We start from the raw sequence: 20,611 nt of genomic DNA, 5'->3' as shown, positions 1-20,611 counted from the left end.
TGATTCTTTGGGACAGATGGAGAAGTGTCCTGTTTGTGAAGCACTGCTTCTTAGATCCGGTAAGCATGTCTCCTTCACAAGGCTGCCTCTGGGGAAGGTGACTTCATCCATTCTAACTCTTTAAAGGGAGAGGTGGAGTGGCTCCGTCCCTCTTGTCAGAGTGTAAAAATAGCAACATCTTTTTACCTTGCAGGAGAGTGACGGGAGTGGTTTGTTGTCTCCATGTGGAGAGAACAGAGCCATAGGATGGTTAAGGTTGGAAAAGACCTTTAAGATCACCAAGCACTACCATTAACCCAGGACTACCAAGTCCCACCAAACCACGTCTCTAAGTGCCACATCCACAGGTCTCTTAAATCCCTCCAGGGATGGTGATTCCACCCCCTCCCTGGGCAGCTGGTTCCAATCCTTGACCACCCTTTGGGTGACAAAGTTATTCCTAATGTCCAACCTAAACCTCCCCGGCACCACCTGAGGCCGTTCCCTCTTGTCCTGTCGCTTGTTACCTGGGAGCAGAGACCCCCCCCTGCCTACAGCCCCCTGCCAGGCGGCTGCAGTGAGCAACCAGCCCCCCCAGCCTCCCCCTCTCCAGGCTGAGCGACCCCCATTCCCGAAGCTGCTGCTCCTCAGCCCCAGCCCCGTGTCCCGTCCCTGGACACGCTCCAGCCCGTCTGTGTCCCTCTGGGAGTGAGGGGCCCACAGCTGACCCCCGGGTGCAAGGGGCGGCCACACCAGCCCCGAGCACAGGGGGATGGTCCCTGCCCTGTCCTGCTGGCCACGATTTCAAATACAAGCCAGGATGCTGTTGGCGAGTGATGCTGGATGCTGTTTGGTGTCGTGAGCTCCCTTCCAGAAATGAAGCCTCCCAGCAGAAGCGGAGGAATCTGGCGGGTCTTGCATTGAGTGTACTTGGGATCTGGGATGGGATCAGCTTTGCTGTCCCAGGGTAAGGCACAAGAATGGGTAACCACATTTCTAAATGTTTTCAGGCTTTATTTTTTTTCCAGCATGCTATCTTAGGAAAGGACAGAAATAGTGCTCATATAAAATTCGTCTACACTACTTGCTGAAATGCTCATTTTTTCCCTCTGCTGCTGTTATGCAGCTCCTAGTCCTGAGTGTCGCAGTCGCTTAAGCAGTGGTTTGGATGCCACCAGGGTCCCCTGAGATGCCGCCCTCCCCAGCCTGAGCCACAGCCTTCCCTCTAATCGCCTTTTCCCAGGCCATGGTATAGGTTGTTGCTATGTTGATTAAATACTGAAATGTAAAAGATGAACAAATAAGATTAAATTGGTTAATGAGCCGATGCAGTAGAAAGCCCTGGGTGAAGCCAGGACATGTGTGGCTCTTGTGAGCTGTTCCAGAACAGATGAGAATCAGACAAGTGAAGTTGTCCCAGAACAAAAATGTCTTGTGGAGCCAGAAATAACCACCTCCTGCTGCTTCCTCACACCCTCCTCGTGTGGGTTAGAACCTGCAAATCCTGCCTTTGCTGAAGGAGGAACTTAGAAACCCTCAGTCACCTTTGCTAGAGAAGGTCCTTCCCAAAGCTGATGCCTTCGCTCTCCTTCCCACTCGGGATGCTCGGTGGTAACATTCACTTTATGAACGTGAGATTCACGCTCCCGGACTCCCCTCCTACTCCCCCCTCTCAAAAGTAAGTAGCTCTGTTGTAATTCTGCTTCCCATGAATGCAAAGTGTGTAGCGCTGACCGGAACGTTCACCTGTCTGTGGGGGCTGGGCAGGGGCTGGGACAGGAGAAGGTCTGGGGGCTTGGGGGTGAAGGTAGAACCCCCCAGCCACAAAACACCGACCAACGCACAAAAGAAACGCAGCGGAAAACCTCCAGCGCCCTTTGATCGCTGGTAGCTTGAGTCAGACGCGCAGTGCGGCTCAGGGGAAGGTGGCTTAAGGTACGTTTCCTCTAAATTCTGTTGTGACACAAACATAATTTAAAATCCCTGAAAACACTGGCTGCGCTGCACCACTCTGTCCCTCTCTATTAGGCTAACGAAGCCTAAACGAGGAACAATGCCTCCTGGATCCAGCACTGCCCGGGTGTGGGTGTATCGCGTTCCATCCAGGACGTGCCGGCACAGCCAGCTCTCGTGTCGCTTGTTCTGCTGCTGCTGAGCTTTGCCTAGCACTCTGCATCTCGTCCAAAACTGGACATCTGGATGGTATGGATGTATATGGATTCTTACTGATTTATTATTTTTTTTTCCAAAAAAACAGTTTTTATTACGTGAATCTGTTAGCTTGAATTTTTAGGCTCTGGAAAATGTCCTTTCTTGAGCTAAAAGGCAGGTTGGTAACAGAAGCCTCATGCTTGCGTGAAAGTGCACGAGAAAGCCGAGGTGTGTGTAACACACACGGAGGTTATTTGTTGCTCGTCAGCCGTATTGTTTCTTTGGCAGCAAGGCCAGACCTGAGCCCCGGAGCAGAGGAAGCGCAGGTGGCCGTGACGCTGTCTCTGCTGCGGGGTTAGGGCAGGTGTAAGTGCTGCAGCCCCGGTACACCCTGGAGCAGCCCTTGTGCTGCTACATTGCATCGCCTTGGAGCTCGGGAGAGCTGTAGCATCTGCTTTGGCTGCAACTTCTGCTGCTTTTCTGGCTCCTCTGCTGGGGAATAGTTTCCTCTGCAGCTGCTGCGCTGCTTTCACTGTGCTGGAGCAGCAAAAAGAAGCCCCGACAGGGACCAGGTCGTGACTTGAAAGGAACTTTTAGCTCATCTCAACTGAGTGTAAGCTCTGTGTAGCATCCTCGGGTAGGCTGCAGGCAGAATCTGCCCACCTGGCCCTTGCTGTGGTGGCCAGATGCTGCAGGCTTCTCCCTGCACCCAGCACCTGGAAGCTGCTGTCCCCGTCTCGCTCCGAACCACCTTTGTCCCCAGCAGGCACAGGGTGCTGCCGTGCAGCGCCGCTCAGCCCCACGGAGGGAGCACAGAATGCTCCCCCCACCACTCAGAGTTGATGGCTGGCTTCTGGCCGCTCTGAAATTTCAAATCAAAAGCTGTGATAATGATAGGCAGCTATATATGCCAAGAACTTGCGGTCCTCCTTCTCTTCACGGGTATTTATGACATTAAATCTTACCCCAGCTGCGGGGTCTGAACATCCCGAATCCATACGTGTGGATTGCCGGTTCGGACTGCCGGGAGGGGGAGGTTGCTGGCAGCTGGAATGGGAAAACATGGCCCTTGTGCTTCAGGATGGAGATCTGAAGGGATTGTTGCAGTAAGAAGTCACCATGTCTGCCCAGAAGCAGGATTTTTGCGTGTGTTCCCAGGTGTGCTAAGGGAGTGGGTGATCCAGAGAGGAGGGTGCCAGCCCCAGTGGCATGGAACTGGCTCTCGTCAGCTGCATTTTAACTAAACATTAGGGACAAAGAGACAATGTTTGGGTTTGTTTGTTTTGTTTTTTTTTAATGTCTTGCAGGAAGGTCACAGTTGGAGGCATTTTAAGCTGGGGTTTCTGCAGTGCTGTTTCTCTTGGTTTGCCCCGGGAAGGCGTGCGCTGCCATTTGTGCAGCTGCACCTTTGACACCTATCAGGCAGTTAAGATAAGCTACACATGCTTAAAGCCTCTTCCCACGTGTGTTACCGCCAGGGTTCCCCTGTGTGCAGAGCTTGGCACGTCAGTCAGGGAAGCAGGAGCTCACCACCCACTGCTGGGCGCAGCCACTGTGCTGGGCGATGCCGCTGTGTCCGACGATGCTCATCAGATTCGCTTCCCTCCCCTGAACCGTGGTGCCCGGGCCAGGTTGTTGCAGCCTGTTTCGGTAACGTCCAGCCTGGTTGTCGGTTCCTGCTCTCAGAATCAGAAAACAGCCACGTACGAGGCTGGAGATCTCACGCCTCGCATGCCTGCACGTGCTCCCTCCGCTTCTGCTACAGCCGTGAGAGTTTGCTGTGCCCATACGAGCAGGGGGTAGGTAGGAACGGCCAGTGCTACTGCCTTTAGACAAAAATCCCAAATTTCAATTTTTTGGAGGTAAGGAGAGAAATGGAACTTCGTTGTTCTTCCTGCTTAACCTTCTCTTTTCAACTGAAAGCCCAACATTTAAAAGCTGGGTTTTTTCTCCTTCCCCTACCCCCAAATCATCTGGTATGCTTAAAAACACTTTGTATCTGATTGCCCTGCCGTGCAGAAGAGAGAGGCGAGGGAAGGGAAGCGAGAGCAGCAAGAAACAGGAAGCGAAACGGAGAAGGCTGCTTTCATTTTCTAAGCTGACCCTCGGGAGGAAGGGGCTGAAACCCCAACAGCATCACTCGACCCTCGCCGCAGAGCCGCTGCAGGCTGCTCAGGAAGCGGCTTTTGTCCTGGGGTAAATCTGGTGCCCGCCCGTCGGTGTGAGGAGCTGAGGCAGCACCTGCACCATGGTGGGGACCATAAAAGCACTTGGTGAGGCTGAACCTGGCCGGGAGCCCAGTGGGGGTCCCTGCCTGCGGGCAGGCCCTGCGGCGTGGGGCAGTGCAAAGCCTGGGTGCTCCCCGCCCAGAGGAGCAGACGTAAGGCCTTAATTAAAAAAGAGAAATAACGTGTCCAACAGAGGGATGTCAGGCTCCGGGGGTCACCCAGCAGGTATCCTCCCCGGCACCAGGTGGGAGTGCAGCCAGCTTTGCCAGCATGGGCAGCTGTGCCGATGCTGCCCGGCTGTTGGTGCCCACCCAGAGCCCCCGGAGTGGCAGGGGGGAGGGGTGCTGCAGGGACCAGGGTTAGGGGCACATCCCTACATGTACCATCGGTTCCCCCTGGGACACCTGGGGACTTCCCTGCCCACCTCTTCCCCTCTTCAATCCCTCGCTCCTGGTTTCGTGGTGGTGTCTGGATTTTCCCAGGCAGGATGCGCTCGGGGGGGCTGGTGGTACCCGTCAGTGATGGAACAGGAGCTCCGCTGCCCATCTCAGGGGCTGTAGCTCTGCTGGGGGGGGGGGGGGGGCTGCTGGTTTCTGTGCTGGGGGTGGGGGGCTCTGACAAGCCCAGTTCCTGCAGTACTGGAAAGTTGTGGGGTTCCTGAATGCTTATTACCCTTTCAAGCTAGTCTTACAAATTGTGTGTGGAGGAAGGAGGTAAGTAATAATTAAAAACGGACTCACCTGCTTTCCCTGCATTAGGCTCTGCAGCCTGGCAGGTCTTGTTGGGCTCATTAATTTGTACGGGCTGGGCTATCAAACCTTGCAGCTCGGCAGGTGGGGCTGATCCAGAGCAGAGGGCGTATTGCCCGGCTGTGATGCCCACCCTGCCCCTCACATCGGCTGCAGGGCGATCGGAGCCAGCACCTGCTTGCAGCGCAGGGCACAGTGTTTGTGGGTACGGCAGGGGAGCGAGGAAGGCGCGGGATGTGCGCAGGGCAGTGCGGTGGGTCTGTTGCACAGGACAGTGAATTCCCTGTGCGGGTGGTCCGGGCTCCACGTGGAAGCCGGTGTGGGGTCACAGCCGAGCTGTGCAGCTGACGGGGCAGTAAGGCCGGTGCGCAAAGTGAAATCAGCCCCCCAAGCCCCCATCTGCCTCAGTCACGGCACCGCACACCTGTATCCAGGGGTATCACAGGCAGAGGCTCTTTCCATGGTAACTGGGCAGTAAGAGGCAGACCTGGCCACTGCTCCCACCGCCCTGGACCCCCTGGAACAGAGGACAAGGCAGGGAAGGCTCGGAAACCTTGTATTACAAAAATAAAAGAGCGCATGGCGCGGTGTTGCGCGCAGAGCAGCCGTGCCCGGCTTCAGCGCGGAACGTACCAATCGAAGGCAAATATAAAAAAGACAGACACTGTTAAACAGGTGCAGGGCAGCATCCTTAAGGCTGAACAATCCCAGCTGAACTGAGCTGATGTAAACCAAGGACCCTCCTTATTCAGAGCCCCAGCAAGGCAGGAGCGGTGTGGCAGGAGTGGGGAGCTCCGCTGTGATTCACGGGCTGGGTTAAGCCCACAGATCCTCTCCTTTCCCACGGTGGCAGGCCTGAAACGTGCCGACAGGGCTGGGATTCCCATAGGGGCGAGTGCCCCTGGTCTGATCTCGTCGGTCAGAGGGGCCTGCAGCGAGGGGGCTCCAGGGCTGGGGACTGTACCCCGGCGCTGCTGCCCTGTCCTTACAGCCTGTGGGATCCCCCCAAGCATCCTCCGGAGAGGGCTGGGCTGCCCCCCTTGCCTTCCCACCTCCAGGCCCTTGCGTCCCCTTTGCTTTACATCAGCTCAGTTAGCCCTGGCTCAGCGCTCCGTGCCTCCCTGCTGGGCTCCAGGGAAGGGTCGGCTGGCCCCGCTCAGGCCGACTTGGTCCCGCTTTCCACCTCCTTGTGCACCCACAGCTCCTTGTGCTGCTTGCGCCCGAAGCCCTCGTCGTAGTTGCCTTTGCTCTTGAAGAGCTGCTGGAAGTGGGGCTTGCAGTAGAATTCCCCGTGGAGCGCCGCGTAGCTGCCCAGGCTGGGGAAGGAGCGCAGGGTCAGCTGGGCAGGGGGCTCGGCCGCAGGCGGGGGGAGCGATGGGGCTGGGGGCACCGGGAAGGGGAGGGAAGAGGGGGGAGCGTGCAGGAGGGGACCCTGAGAAAGGGCCAAGTGCTGCCTCCGGCCGGCTCGGGGTGCAGGGGGCTGCCAGGGGTCGCGTTAGGCTCTGGGGGAGGCAGGTCCCGCAGCACGGCTCAGTCTGGGCTCCGTGTCACCTCGGGGGTTTCTGGCTCAGCTCCATGTCACCCTGGGGCTGCTCTCGAGGGCAAAACGCTCTTCCTCCACGCCGGGTGGGCTTTAGCTGGGACTTAGGACGGGGTGGGCAGATAAGCCCTTTTTTTACTTTCTTTGCTGTGATGAGCAGACTGGGGGTCTCTAGCTCCCAGTGGAGGGGCTGTGGTGGGCAGGTGGGGGCACTGCGTGGAAGGGTCTCCCCCACCCCGGCTGGGCAGCACCGTGGGCACAGCCTGGCTCACCTGAGCTTGGTGTGGCAGTGCTTGCAGCAGAAGCAGGCGTTGTGGAAGACGAATTTATCCGCCACCAGCCGCTCCATGGGATAGACGGTTTTCTGGCAGGCAGTGCACATCTCCTTCACTTGCGCCTTCAGGCTGAAGGACTGGGGGAGGGGACACCAAAGGGAGAGAGGATGAGGAAGGAGTTGGGGATACACTGTGCCTGGCTCCCACCGCAGCCCACTCCCCTAATATCCACACTGCCGTTCGCTGGAGCATCGGTCAGTGTGAAGCCGCCCCACCTCCCCTCACCGTCCCTGTACCGCACTGCCGGTGCTGGGCTGGATTGGTGCTTGAGCCGCGGGCTTTTGGTCCTCCCTACCTCGCTGTGAACCACTAGGACATGGTAAAACTGCGGTACCTTGGAGCGCTGCACCGTGCTGCCTCCTGAGTTGTTCTTTGCCTCCTAAGAACGGAAGGAGAAGAGAAATCAAAGTGAGAGCCAGGGCTGAGCAGCCTGGTGCTGAGTTGTGCTGGGGAGGAGCAGTGCAGGTCCCCACTGCAAGGGACCTTGGGGCACGCCAGCAGCCCCTGCCCGGCCATCATGGGCAACTGGTGGCCATCTCTGAACTCACTGGCCCAGGGGCCGTGAACTCCGTCAGGTCCCTGTGTGTGAGTTACTTCCTGCGCCATGGTGCTTTTCCCAAGAAGAGGAGAAGGAAGAAAGGAAAATAGAAAAAGAGGAATAAACCACAGACGTGTTGCAGAGGAGGAACTGGGCCCCAGCAGGGGCAGAGCAGCCGGCTCTCCCATTCAGCACCGCCCGCGGAGGCTCCGTCTCAGACACAGGAGCACGACGTGGCTTTGTCTTTTCCGTGGCCAAGGTGCAGCAGATCTCTCTTGCTGGTAGCACCCAAGCACAGGTCCAGCAGGTGTCACAGCACAGGTGCCGCAGGGCACAGCCCCAGGGTGACAACTCTCCCACCCTCATCTGCAGGCACTGGGTGCTGTCCTGGGCTACCCAGCGCAACATCACGCGTGGATCAGGACCCACAGCCAGGCATGGCCCCTCAGGGACAGCAAGAGCCACTTTCACAGCCCTGGGGGGTGGTCTCTGGCTGGCAGGGAGGGGGAAGGGGCTTGCTGAGCTGCTGTGGCACAAGCCCCTGGCAAAACCTCTGTGGCCTGCACCAGCAAATCGTCACCTCCTGGCTTATGCACCTACTAATGGCAACGCTGCTTCAGCGCGAGATGCTGCTCCTGCTCCTTCCAGCCAACGTTTCCCCTACGGGGCTGGAGAGTGATGATCAACCCTTCTCTTGCTGGAGGTGCACAAGGCTCTAGCAATGCTGCCAGTGGGGGCTTCACCTGCAGTCGGAGGGTGCTATACTGCCAGTTCCCCCAGGGTGTAACTGGGGTGCCCCTCGTCCTCCCGCAGCACGTTGTGGTTGTGCTGCTTCCCCCTCAGCAGATGTTTTGTTTCTGAGTTCCTCGGCTCTCAGCCCGCCACGCCACTGCACGCAGGGGAGACGGAGAAGCTCCTTGAGGCCCCACAAGCTCTGGGTGCCCACAGAGGGGCAGGGGCACGCTCGGAGCCGGAGATGCGCTCCACCGGTCCTGCAGCTCGCTGGGGCAGGCGTTGCTCAGGCGCTGCAGCTGCAGCAGGAGCAATAAGGCAAAGAGACCCAGGCACCGAGGGGCCTGCACCTCTGTCCCCAGAATTTCAGAGCAGTCTCGGCGCATGCTTTCCCATCTGCAGCTGCAGCAGCTCATCTCCCCAAAAATCCCCTCCCACCGCTTGCCTCACTGTGCCGCCCCCCCGTCCTGCGTCCTCCCCAGCTGACGGTGCAGGCACCTGCTGGGTCCCACTCAGCCGCCTGCGAGTATTTCACCTGCCTTCGCACTGATGAAGATGCTCCCCTCTTGCGTACAGTCAGGATCAGAGGGGTAGATGCACTCTTAGCCAGGTGGACCAGCCAGGGCTGCTTCCCCACAGGCTGGCTCGCCCTCTGCGCGGCTTGTTCCCAGCACTGGGGCAGTGTGACCCTAGAGCATCCCCCCGCCGCCTCCTTGTCCTTCCTCTTGCTGCTGGTGTGGCCCTGCTTGGCCAGCACTGTCCCCTCCCTCTGCCCCCAGGCTGATCTCCCATCCCCGCTCCTCTTGCCTTGTCCTTCCCCTTCGTTTCTCCTTTGTATTTTTGGAAAGAGTTCGTCTAAGAGACGCACAGGAAACTCGCACTCCGCTGAGCTGCTCTTCGGACGTTTCCCAGCTGCTCTCATTGACTGAGGTCAGGGACGTGATTTTCCTCTCACTCCCACAAGGCTGGAGGAGTGAGCCAAAATCAACAGAGGGACATGGGCAGCGAGGAGGCTCAGCCCGTGTAAAACCAGTTGCATCCCTTGGCACTGGTAAAACAACCGCAGGTGCTCTCCTGGGGATAGGGTTTAATACGCTGTTTCCAGGCTCAGCTGACCAGAGCTAAGGAAAACGCTGCCTCTTCAGAGCTGGAATACATCCGTTCCCAAGGCTACAGGCAATCCACTGCTGCTCGTCACTTCTCGGCAGCCTTCTGGCTCCGATCAGGCACACTATCTATTTCATATCTGATATATCCTCCCTCAGGGAAGGGCCATATCCTGTCCCAGCAGGAGATGTTCTTGAGCCTTTATGTTTTTCCATCTCCGATCACTCCAATCCTAAGCAGCTCGCATGCTCTCAATTGTGATCACAGAAAGCCATGGAAACACAAACAAACACGGCAACTCGAGACGAGAGCAGGGTGAGCAGCTCCGTACGGACTGGAGCCGGGGCGCTGGCGTTGCAATGCGCTCAGCAAACAGCACCTTCTGCTGGAACATTCCTGTCCTCAGTTTTGTTGGTTGAGTAGCAGTGACCGTGCCTCTGATCACCCTAAAATGTCAGGCCCGAAATACAGCTTCCGTACACCACCCTCCATCCCTGAGAACCAAACCCCAGGCTGAAATTCCCATACAACCCGCAGGGGATGCTACGTACATGAGTTGGGGGTGGGCTGGCGGGTCCCGTGGCCTGGAACATGGCTCCTTCCCCTCCTCCGTCTATCTAATCCTGAGCTTGAAGTTGGTGAGCTGGTCTTCCCTGAGGAGGTGTCTAAGACAGACCTCTTGCAACACCTAGAAAGGAAATGTCAACAGGAGCGTGGCTGGTTTCATCACCCCGACAGCGGCGGCTGCGCAGCTCTGCAGGAGCTGGTGCGTGGCAGCAGCATGCCCAAAGCCTCCTCCGCGGGTCAGTGCCGCCTCTTTGGTCTGGGGGTTTCTGGAGTGATCCAAGAGGTTTAGGCACACCAGACAGGAGGTGCAGGTCTGGAATGACGCGTAGTGTCAGGAAGCTGGCAGATGATCTGGGGCACTGAGCTCAGTAGCTCTGGTCCCATGCAAAGATACTGGGCTCGGATGGGAGAGGGCTGCCAGGAGCACAAGCAGAAGGTGATGTGACGGCTTCTGCTCCAAACCCACGCGTGGACGGCAATGGCCGGGCAATGGCCAAGCCGTTGGCAGCAAGGCTGCACCCCCCAGACTACAACTCTGCTGTCCTGCCGAGGCAGCAAAACCAGCACCCAGTGTTTTGCTAATGTAGGACTGGTGTTGCTGGAGCAAGGACTGTGACTTTAGTCTAATTTTAGCCCAGAAAAGCCTTGCTGAACTGAGCGGATCACGGCTCAGCAGAGCGAGTGGTGGGGATTCTGTCTTCCCTGGGAAGCCCACGTCGCCTTTCGGCTGAGACCCGGAGGCTGTGGCCTCTGCGTGACATGCCGAGTGCCCGGGAGGATGAGGCTGACAGATCTCAGGCCAATTTCAATGCAACACAGAAAAAAAAAAAAATCCACTAGCATTGCAAATAACCCCTTTTGGTAAAAATTAGCTGAAAAGGCACTGACAGATCCTCAGGGTTTTTTCCCCATCACGTCTTACTTTCAGAACACCCGTAAAAGATGAGGCTCGATAAGACTGTTTTGCATGCTCAAGGCAGAGTTGTGGGGTGACCGAATGATGCCGAGGGGGGAGCAGAGCAGAGCAGGAGGGCGAGGGGGTGGCTGTGCAGCTCTGCAACAACAGGGATGTGCTGGGGGCTGGCAAACCAGCACCACCCCCCCGCCGGTCTGGGGCTGCTTTCTCCTGCTGAAACCTCTCATCCTCATACTGTCACCCCAAAAACTTCCCTGCTGCCCAAAGGCGAGGGTAGACCCTGACAAAGCCCCAGGGCGGGAGGTTGGGGTGCAGGGCTTGGGGGAGGGGATAGCCCCACTGTGCCGATCTCATGGCACCTGGGTCTTGGGGGCTCTTTGGCTGCCCAAACAGTCCCAACACCCAGTGGCTGACGCCAGGCTGGCGCTGAGCCCAGCAAAGCACCCAAAACGGGTGGCTGCTTTCAGAGCTGAGACCTTTGCTGCCGGTCCTGAGCAGCGGCGGGGGAGCTGGGCTTCCCCCCGCCGCCCCGGGGGCTGGCCGGCCCTCCTCGCAAACGTTTCACAGCCTCATCTGAGAATATGGCTCTGTTTTACCTAAATCATTTCCGTCTCCTCTGCGGTTTGCTTGTTATTTCCTGCTCGCCGAGGGCGGCCGGCAGCACTGGCGGCTGGTGCGTGGGGCTGGGGCAGAGCCGGCCAAGGAGCAGCCCTGGGGTGGGGGCTCCTGTCCCAAGCCCACAGCCCCCCTCTGCCCACCATCCCCTGGGATGGAACCTTCCCCCGCATGTCTCCGGGCCCTGCACGGTGCCTACAGCCAGCGCGGACCCCGAGGGGAGCCTGAGGAACCCAGAGGACCTGGCGTCCCTGCCCCCTGCACACCCCTAATGTGGATGCACAACCTCCCCCTTTCCACCTGCCTTGCACCTTCTCCCCTGCCTTCACCACAAACGTTTCTCCACCCCGGCTTCCCTTCCTCTTCCCCCACAGCTCATCTTCCTCCCCTGCCCCAGCCACCCTCTCGCCCTTGGTGTCCCCAGTCTCTCCATCATCCCCCCCGGCCCTTCCCCACAAACACATGCGCCCCGGCTCCTTCCACCTACTGTCTGCTCCTTTGCTTCTCTTGCCCCCAGACCCTGCTCCCCTCCATGCCATCCCACTTACCCTGCCCCGTGGCTTGGTGCTCTCCAGCCAGCCCCATCTCCAGGTCTCCATCCTCTCCACCCCCCCACCTCCCCCCTGCCACCCCGCCGTGCACGTACCCCGTACCCTGCCGGCAGCGCTGCGCCCCCAGCCCACGCTCCAAGCCCCAGCTCCCCTGGTGGAGCTGCCCTACAGGCATGTGAGTAGAAGTTGCTAAACGTCCTTCCTGCCGAGGGACGGGAGGCGAGAGTAGAAATCTCGAAGGGGAAGGGTGTGCTGAAGCGATAAGGGAAACAGAACAAGTTAGAAACCACAGGAGGGTTTCTAGGAGGCTCCCAGCTGCTGTCGTCGTTCTTCCAAGGGTCATTCCTCCTCGCAGGATGGGATGTGAGCCCAAGGCAGTCAACACAAGCCTCCATGAGTGCAGGGACCCCAGTGGCACCAGCTTTGCTTAAGGACGTGCTGCCACACTAATGCTACAAAGCCCTGACGACGGCTAGGGCAGCCCCCAGCGCGCGGAGGGGGCTCGCCCACCCTGGGGCGTGCAGGCGGCATCTGTGACAAAGCAAGCAAGCCAGACCCAGGTGTCCATGGTAGAGGCTGGCACTGTAACTGGTGGACCTGACTTCTCCAAGCCTGTGTTCCCTAAGGCTTTCAGCCACCAACACAGCCCGGGAAGAGCAGGACTGGGGCTGTCCTCTCCTGGTCGCACAACCAGCAGCTTCAGGGGTTTGTCTCAGGACAAGGTGGGCAGGACAAGCCCTTTGCCCTGCAGCCTCCGTTCTGCCAACTCCTCCGGGGAGCATCTGATGGCTGGTGTGAATGAAAACATGGACCCTTCACCAAGGGCTCTGGGCTGGTGCCGTTTACCCAGGGAGACAGAGCAGCCTCTGATGGCAGTGCTGGTGGCCACAGCGTGGCAGACGCAGAGTGAGCTCCAGGGACGTGGCACCGCAGCCCGTGGGATACCAGAGTTGGTACCCCCAGCTCTGCCTGCCCAGGTCACCACCAGCAGCTGCTGGTGCCATGTGGAGACCTTCGTGGTGGTCTCAGCAAGCGGGTGTTGGACTCAGGACCCTGGGGCTGGAGCTGGCATGGCAGGGGACACGCGCGAGCAGCCATAGAGGTGCTACGTCTGTCTGTCAGCACTGAGCGGGGAGCAGTGTGGGGTGAGGAAGGCAGCCTTCATCCCAGCTGCTACTCGGCGGCAGAGCTCCTGCCCAGCAGCATCTCACCTCCCCTCTCACCTCCCCGCTCAGCCTGGGGGCAGATGTGGTGAGAGGGAAGCATCTGGGCTGCCCCGCTCAGGAAATTCCCCAATCCCCCCAACAGCGACCCACCTTGGAAGCGCCGCATTTCCCACAGCCAGGATGGGGGCCGGGAGCCTTTCCCTGCTTCCCTCGGCAGCGGGGCCACCCGGGCTGCCCCCGCCGCACCAGCCTGCCCCCGGCAGCCCCCGCCCGGCACTGGCAAGGCCCCTCCGGAGCCGGTGGGTTTCCGGCACGGGGCAGCAGCGTGACTGCGGAGGGCGAGGGGCCCCTTTCTGCCATATGGTTCCCATCAGCCACCCTGTGAAGCGTGTGTTCACCGCTGGGATCGCCGCACCATTGCCGGAGGCTTTCCCGAAGGCAAAGCGCGGCGTGGGGAACGTGGGCCCCTTCCTCCTCTGTCCTGGGAGGACACGGTGTGTCCCAGCCACCCGGTGAGGCACGGGCAGGGGCTCCGCACCTCGGGGGGACGCCCAGCATCTCCCCTGGAAAGCGCGGGCTGCACCGACTGCCGTGGGGACCGACGGCCCCAAGATCGTGTGCAGGATCGGTGCAGCCCGCACGCATGGGGCGGCCGCTGACCCCAGCCCGTGGTCTCTCCCAGCAGGTGTGCGTGGGGAGGAGGTGGAGAGGAGCGGGAAGAGCCCGACCCCTGAGCCTGGGAACCAGGGGGCTCCCTGCCCGACTGCCCCACCACTGCAACCCTGGGGCCTGGCGACCGGCCCGCACCATGAGACACAGCCCAATGCAGAGTCGGCGTCAAACAGGCCAGCACCAGAAGTGGGCACAGCACCGCTGGGGAAGGGGACATGGCATCCCCAGCACTGCTTCTCCCCAGCACTGGATTCTCCAGTGTGGAAAGAGACAGTGAGATGCGGTTGGGGGAGGATGGCGGAGTGAGCCCAGCAGTAGTGGCTCCAGCTCTAGCCATGGAAGACCCTAATTCATCTTCAGGTCTTGGCTCCTTGCGTGGCTTCGAGCCAACCCCTTGACCTCAGCAGTGTATGGGACCCAGGGCAGGTCCCTGCTGGCTTGACACAGGGTAGACCACCAGCAGGAGCAGCTGGGCCACTTCTGCAGCCACCACTACCCTCTTCATCAGGTTTCTGGAGCGCAGCTCCACCAGACAAACCTGCCCCTGCGCGCATCCCACGGCGCAGAGCTACCTTCCACCAGCCTGCCCCACTAATCCGCTTTCCATCCACGTCCTGCGCCCGGCCTGCCTCTTGACAGGCTGCCAGTGGGCAGGAAATCTGCAGCCGAAATGCTGAGGGATGCTGACAAGGAACAGTTGTGGGGAGGAACAGGGCTGTCTTTGTCAGGGCAACAATGCAGGACCCGCAGAAGCGAGGAGGGAGCCCAAGGGAAACCCCTGCCCACCCACTCTGTTCTCCCACCTTCGCCCCTGCCTCGGCTTGCCTGCCCTGGGGAGGAGATGCGTGGCCTTGGAAGGACCAGGGCCAAGGGGGACTGGGCTGGTCCCCAGCCCCTGCCTCTCAGCGAGGGGACAGACCGGGCAGAAGGATTCTGCTGGGATTCATCCATTTTCCAGAAGTGGAAACTGAAGCACGGAGCAGCCCGTTCCTGGGAGCATGGCCATGGTTAATGGCATCCATTAAAAACCATGGTCTGAAGGGAGCCTCTGCTCCCTGGGATCTCCTGTCTCGCTCGGAGCTCAGGCAGAGCGGGCAGACACAGCAGAAAGCCCGCTGGGAGGATGAGCAGCGCCTCTTTTCCGGGCAGAGTGAAACCCCTGTCAGCGGTGCCAGACGACAGCGCGAGCAGCAAAGGCTAAAAAGCCGCAGGTTGGGATGTTCAGGCTGGACATCAGGCAAAACAGCTTCGCTGGGAGAAAGACTTGGAAGTTCCGCAGCGTGGCACTAATTTGGTGCAATATAAACCTGGTGCAAACAAGCACAGTAGGCAAACAGCATTTCATGCTCCTTCCCTCTCCTTTCGGTTTTTCCATAGGCTCTTCCATAAACCATGCTCCACCTGGAAACCTCAGCTTCTGGTTTCCTCATAAATGTATATCCATGTACCATCCTACTGGCATTATGTTCCTCATTCTTCTCCCACCATAATATTTACCTCTTAGTGAGATTAATAACGAATAATCGCATTCCTTATTTGTCTGTTTTTGGCAGAAGCCAACCCATTTTAGTCTGTTCTCACAAGGTGGGCTCTCTGCCCCTGCAGCCACCTTGGTGGCCCACTGTGGGTGAGCTGCCCTGGGTGCACCACGCTGATGGAGATCTGACCTTTGGGTGCTGGTACCAATACTTCTCTGACACCCCCGAAAACATCTGGCCTGGCGTGCTCTTCCTCTGTCACCTCTGCCAGGAGTCCCAGATGCTCTTTCTTCTCCCATGCCTTCTGGCTGAGGTCCCTGCAGGTCCCTGCAGCTCCCCGGTGCCTGCTCTGGCACAGCTCTCCTTCAGCGCTGCTGGGCCACCGGCCTCATCTCCCTGGTCGCTGAGCTGCTGTCTCTCACCATGCGCAGATCTCCTGACTTCTAGAAGGACTGCTAACAAGGTCAATCCCCCCGATCTTTCCTTGTGGAAGCAGCTGAGCATCCTCCTTCCATTTTGCCGTCTCTTCCCTATCCTCTCTCCTGTCCCCCCCTAAAACAACCATTTCCCTGGGCACTGCATCAGGGGCTTTCCCCCGCTCCGGGTGCATAAGACCCTGTTGTTTCAGGAATCAGTTATCGCTGCCGAGGAAGATATGGAGCCAAACTGATGTGATCTATGTTAAAACCACACCGCATTTTATTCTGTTTCCCAACCATGTCTTCGATTACTGTTCCAAAAGCTATTCTGGAAACTCACCTTCTATTGTACTCTGATTAATGGAACAGTAATTGCCTGTAATTTCCTCTTTCCCCAAGCATAACCTGTAAATGTGGTGCTGGCTTATCTCCTCTGGTGGAACATCACCTGTAAAACACCAGACATTGGACTGGCATTTCCTACATGGGTTAGCCCATCTCCTGAGCTCCGAGAGCCTCTCCTGAGAGCTCCTGCTGTTTTGCCATCTGCAGACACAGCAAGAGCAGGAGGGAGCCCTGTTCCAGGCACCCCAAAACACGGCACAGCCACTTTCCACGGTCACTGCCCCCACTCACTGCCCCCACACCACCCCTGCAAGAGCTGCTGCATCCTCCTGCGTTTGCTGTCCAGAAAAAAAAGAAAAAAAAAGCCACCAAAATTGTATTCATAGGTTGAATCCCTCAAAAGATTGGTCTTTTGCCCTGCCTTCAGCTCCATCCTCCCCGTTAGCATCCAAGACGCCATGCAGCCCGGTGCAGGATCCGGGGCTCTGCCAGGGCTCCCTGTGTCTGGAACCCCCTGAGCCGGCCAGATGGAGAGGTTACGGGCACCCCGGAGGAGTGGCAAATATGTCTAAAGTGTGCTTAATATCGATTGCAATAATTCCTTCACCCAGATTTATTGTTTTCCATCCCAGAGCTTTTGCCAACAGCTAGGTAAGCGCTGCAACACCCCCAGATGGCAGATAAAAATGACTTAACTGGAAAGTGAAAGGCAGCCACCTCTGGGGGAACATGGCAGCTGCCTGACAATGGACAACAACCCTGCAAAACCCGAGGATGGGCGACAAGGAAAAGAAAAATTCCACAGCCATGTGGGGCTGGAGGGGGTAGCTGTAGGCTCACGGGGCTGCCTTGCTGAAGGAAACCAGAAGAGGAACTCCCTTCCCTAATGAGAAGTCTCGTGGGATTTCTGTTGACCAAAAAAGGCCAGGAACCTAGTTTTGAGCTGCATAAAAAAGATGCATCCAGTCACTTTGCGGAGGCCTGGCTCTGAGAGACCCCCAGTTCTTAACTGGGGAGTTCCTTCTTGCAGGAATCCCCTTTAAAAAGGATGTTAACGCTGGAGCCAGTTCAGACCAGGTTGGATCGGTTGCCCTACAATTATTTTCTCATCTACGTTAATAACGCTGCAGATGTGCTGCTCCCGGCCCTAAACGCACGACAGCTCGGCTGGGGCACCAGATGTCTTCCCCGCGAGATCCCTCACACGATGTCTTCGGACAAAGCCCAGTTTCCAAGGCACGGTCCAGGCTGCTGAATTATCACGTTCTTTCAAAACTGATGCTCACCCCGTGAACAAAAATCAGCAGAAAATGGATCAAAAATATGACTTACAAGGTAGCTTAGCTGGACTCAAGTGATCCAAGGGGATTAAACAGATCAGGCTGGCTCAAAACGTGGTAGTTACAGCATTGGGCTGGGACTCAGGAGACCTGGGCTTGATTCCCAGCTCTGCTGCTAATTTTTGGGTGACAGTGGACAAATTATTTCATTTCTTCTGTTCCCTTCCCCACGCCCCGGATGAAGACAGAGCTGCTCTTCTTTGTGCAGCCCTGGGAGATCCCTGGCTGCTAAGGGCTATGTCAGAGCTCAGGGTATTTGTGTTGTTATTAAATCTCGCAGTCGTGCAACAGTCTCCCCAGGGAAGTGATGAAAGACCTGTCACAGGGAAGGTTTACAGCCCGGCTGGATGAGGCAGGAGACACACCGCTGAGAATTAGCGGGTGTTAACGAAGGGGGATAAGGGAGTCGGGATCTAACAGGTTTTCTTCCATCTCTGCTCTTTCTGATCAGCTTAAAATGGATCTGTCCAGCCCCCCTGAGCACGTACTGCAGCACACAACAAAGAGGGAATTACAGCCCAAACGGGGAGCGTGCACCCCAAAACGCTCTGCTCCCAGACGCCCACTGCAAGGCACCCAGCAAACGTGGCCCCCACTCGCTCTCATCCCCAGGACACGCTGGGTGCCAGCCCCTCGCCCCCCTGGCTCATGCAGGGGGCTGCTTGCCCCCTCGTCCTGCAGCATCGCTCCCCAGCAGGGTCCCAGAGCTCCGGCAGCCTCGCCTTGCCCCCGCCTGACCCCGGTGAGGCCACCCAGGGCCAAGAACAGACCCCCTTGTGTCTCCCCCCACCCTGAATCTGCTTCCCACGACCGCCTCGGCCGAGCCTCCTCCCAAAGCAAAAAAAAGTTCCCGGCACATCTGGGTGGGACCTGTTCCCAGGGGGCTGCGCAGGGGGGCACGAGCCCCCCATCTGCTGGGTGTCTCCTGGCCAGCGGGGCTTCTTCCCGGGGCTCTCCCCGTCGTTGCATTCCTCCCTCCTCTCCATCCCTTTCTCTCCAGGCGCCTGCCTCCCTCCCTCCCTCCCCACCTCTCGGTCTTGCCTTCTCCCCCAGCTCTCCGGCCGCTGAGCAGAGCCCCGGGGTGGCCGAGCCCCTTCACTCCCCTCATCCCGGGGTCCATCATTGTCTCCCACCGAGCCGCCCGCCGCCTCTCGGCCCCGTTGTTCTCCAGCGAAGGCTCACCATATGCCTGGGTCCTCACGGCGATGCCGAGCGAGGTCTCGCCCTGGTAGGGTGGGTGGGTGGGTGGGTGGGTGCGGCGGGGGTCCGGTGGCCGTTCCTGATGGCCGGCCGCTCTGGCTCCCGCTCTCCCGCCGCAGAGGCCGGGGCTGTGGGAGCGGGAGCAGCTTCCTGCGAGCTCCCACGCCGCCTCGCCAGCCCTTTTATCGCCGCTCTGCCCCAGCGATTGGCTCTGGCGTCGCACCGGCTTCCAGCCGCTCGCTCCTTTGTGTGAAGCCAACCTCTAACCTCAGCCCCCCCAGCCCCCCTCTGCCCGGGCTCCCTCCTCCTGGCCACCCCCAGACCCCCCCAGCCGCCCCAACCCCACTGCTAACGCCGCTGACCCCAGGAGCTCTGCCAGCAGCCTCCTGCAATTACCCGCCCGGTGTAATTAGCTTTTGCCCAGCCTCTCCCCCGTGCCCTGCGCGTGCAGGTGGGCTTCGCTCAGGCGGTGGCTGCGGCCTTGGGCTCTCTCTGCCTGGCACCAGCCCGCTCATGCGAGGCTCCCTGTGAGCATCCCAAGCATCCCGGGGGATCCATCCCTCCAGGGTCTGCAAAACCCAAACTCACCCCCCCAGCCGCAAAGCGTTTGCCAAGGAAGGACGTAAGCAGGCAGCAGCCAGAAAGGGGGGTCCCAGTGCTCCCAGCCCCTCACCCACCAGCAGGGCAGGGCTGCGCCCCGAGCTTTTGGCAGTCTACTGGGGGCTGGTGGGCCGGGGGTGGGAGCAGGGCCATGGGTGGGAGTGGGGCCATGGATGGGAGCAGGGCTGTGGAGTGGGAGTGGGGCCAGGGTGGGAGCAAGGCCATGGGTGGGAATGGGGCTGTGGGTGGGAGCTGGGCTGGGGGGTGGGAGCGGCGCCATGGGTGGGTGCGGGGCTGTGGGGTAGGAGCAGAGCTGTGGGTGGGAGCGGGGCCGTGGGTGGGAGCTGGGCTGGGGGGTGGGAGCGGGGCTGGAGGTGAGAGCGGGGCCGTGGGGTGGGCGCTGGGTCTGTGGGGCAGGTTTCCGCGGGGCCAGGAAAATCCTGCGGGAGGATCCAGCAGTTTCCCCTGTGCTACCCCAGGGCCTGGGGCCAGGTGGCTTCGGGGGGCTGGGGGTTCCCCAGGAACAGGGCCATAGGCTGGGAATAAATAGGTTAAATATTAATAGCTGAAGCCCGGCGGGAGCTCGGAGGGGCTTTGCTGCAGCGGAGGGAGCCGGGGCAGCCGCGAGCTGGCAGAAAGGCAGGGGGACGCTCAGCTCTGAGGCCTTCATCCCGACCCGCCGTCCCGGGCTACGGGGAGGCCGAAGGCGCGATGGCGCAGAGGGCAGGGTGTCAGTAGCGATGGTGCAGGACGGGATGTTCTGGGTCGGGCTCCTCAGCAGCGTGGTGCTGCCGGGAAGAGCCGGACGCCAGCTGGTGATGGCCCGCTCCAAGCTGGTGGCAGAGGCCAGGGACCTTGGTGTCAGTGTCTGTAATTCCCGGCACAAAGAGCAGGGATGAGGGAGCGATGGCGGTGTTTGCGGGGCACGGCGAGGGCAGTGATGTGATTTCACACCTCTGCCACCCCGCAGTGCCCCAGCAGCGGCCGTCAGGGAAGGCTTGCGGCCACCGGGGGCAAATGACGGAGGACTTTGGCTGGACTGTACAACCCGCCGCGGCCAGGCAGGTCGGGGCTCAGCGGCTGGTGGTCGTACTCGGCCGGGGCTGGTGGGGTCACAGCACTCACGCCCAGCGGGGCACGGGGCCGGAGGGAGCATCGGGCAGGTGTGTGGGGTGCACAAGCCCCCCGAGCCTGGCACCCACCAGTGCCCTGGGGTACGGGCGGGGGGCTCGTCCCAGCACCCAGCCGTGGAGGGCACGGGCGGTGCAGAGCTGGGGCTGAGCCCACGGCCCCTGGGGGCTCCCCAAGCAGTGGGGACCCCCGGCAGCTGCTGAGCCCCCTGCGGGCAGCACCAGGCCCCCTCCTCGCCTGCGTGCACACCCG

General features: G+C 59.6%; 1 protein-coding gene across 4 annotated transcripts; it reads right to left on the bottom strand.

The window, feature by feature from the left end:
- Window positions 1–5,646: 5,646 nt before the first annotated feature.
- Window positions 5,647–18,695, bottom strand: LIMD2 (LIM domain containing 2). Of its 4 annotated transcripts, none has more exons than XM_055697422.1 (5): window positions 18,611–18,695; window positions 9,911–10,047; window positions 7,317–7,361; window positions 6,920–7,059; window positions 5,647–6,423 (listed from the first exon to the last, which is right to left on the bottom strand). In XM_055697422.1, the coding sequence occupies exons 2-5, from the start codon at window positions 9,950–9,952 to the stop codon at window positions 6,264–6,266; spliced, it is 387 nt and encodes a 128-aa protein (XP_055553397.1). In that variant the 5' UTR covers window positions 9,953–10,047; window positions 18,611–18,695; the 3' UTR covers window positions 5,647–6,263. The 4 variants fall into 4 exon arrangements, with proteins under 4 accessions (XP_055553397.1, XP_055553396.1, XP_005439471.1 ...); XM_055697421.1 differs by lacking the exon at window positions 18,611–18,695 and adding an exon at window positions 13,325–13,451; XM_005439414.4 differs by lacking the exon at window positions 18,611–18,695 and adding an exon at window positions 12,104–12,257.
- Between the last annotated feature and the right edge of the window lie 1,916 nt (window positions 18,696–20,611).

The sequence above is a fragment of the Falco cherrug genome, chromosome 20 (genome assembly GCF_023634085.1).
Source record: "Falco cherrug isolate bFalChe1 chromosome 20, bFalChe1.pri, whole genome shotgun sequence".
In the NCBI taxonomy this organism is placed as follows: Eukaryota; Metazoa; Chordata; class Aves; order Falconiformes; family Falconidae; genus Falco; species Falco cherrug.
Note: the sequence above shows the minus strand (reverse complement) of the source record. Positions and strands in the feature narration are given on the sequence as shown.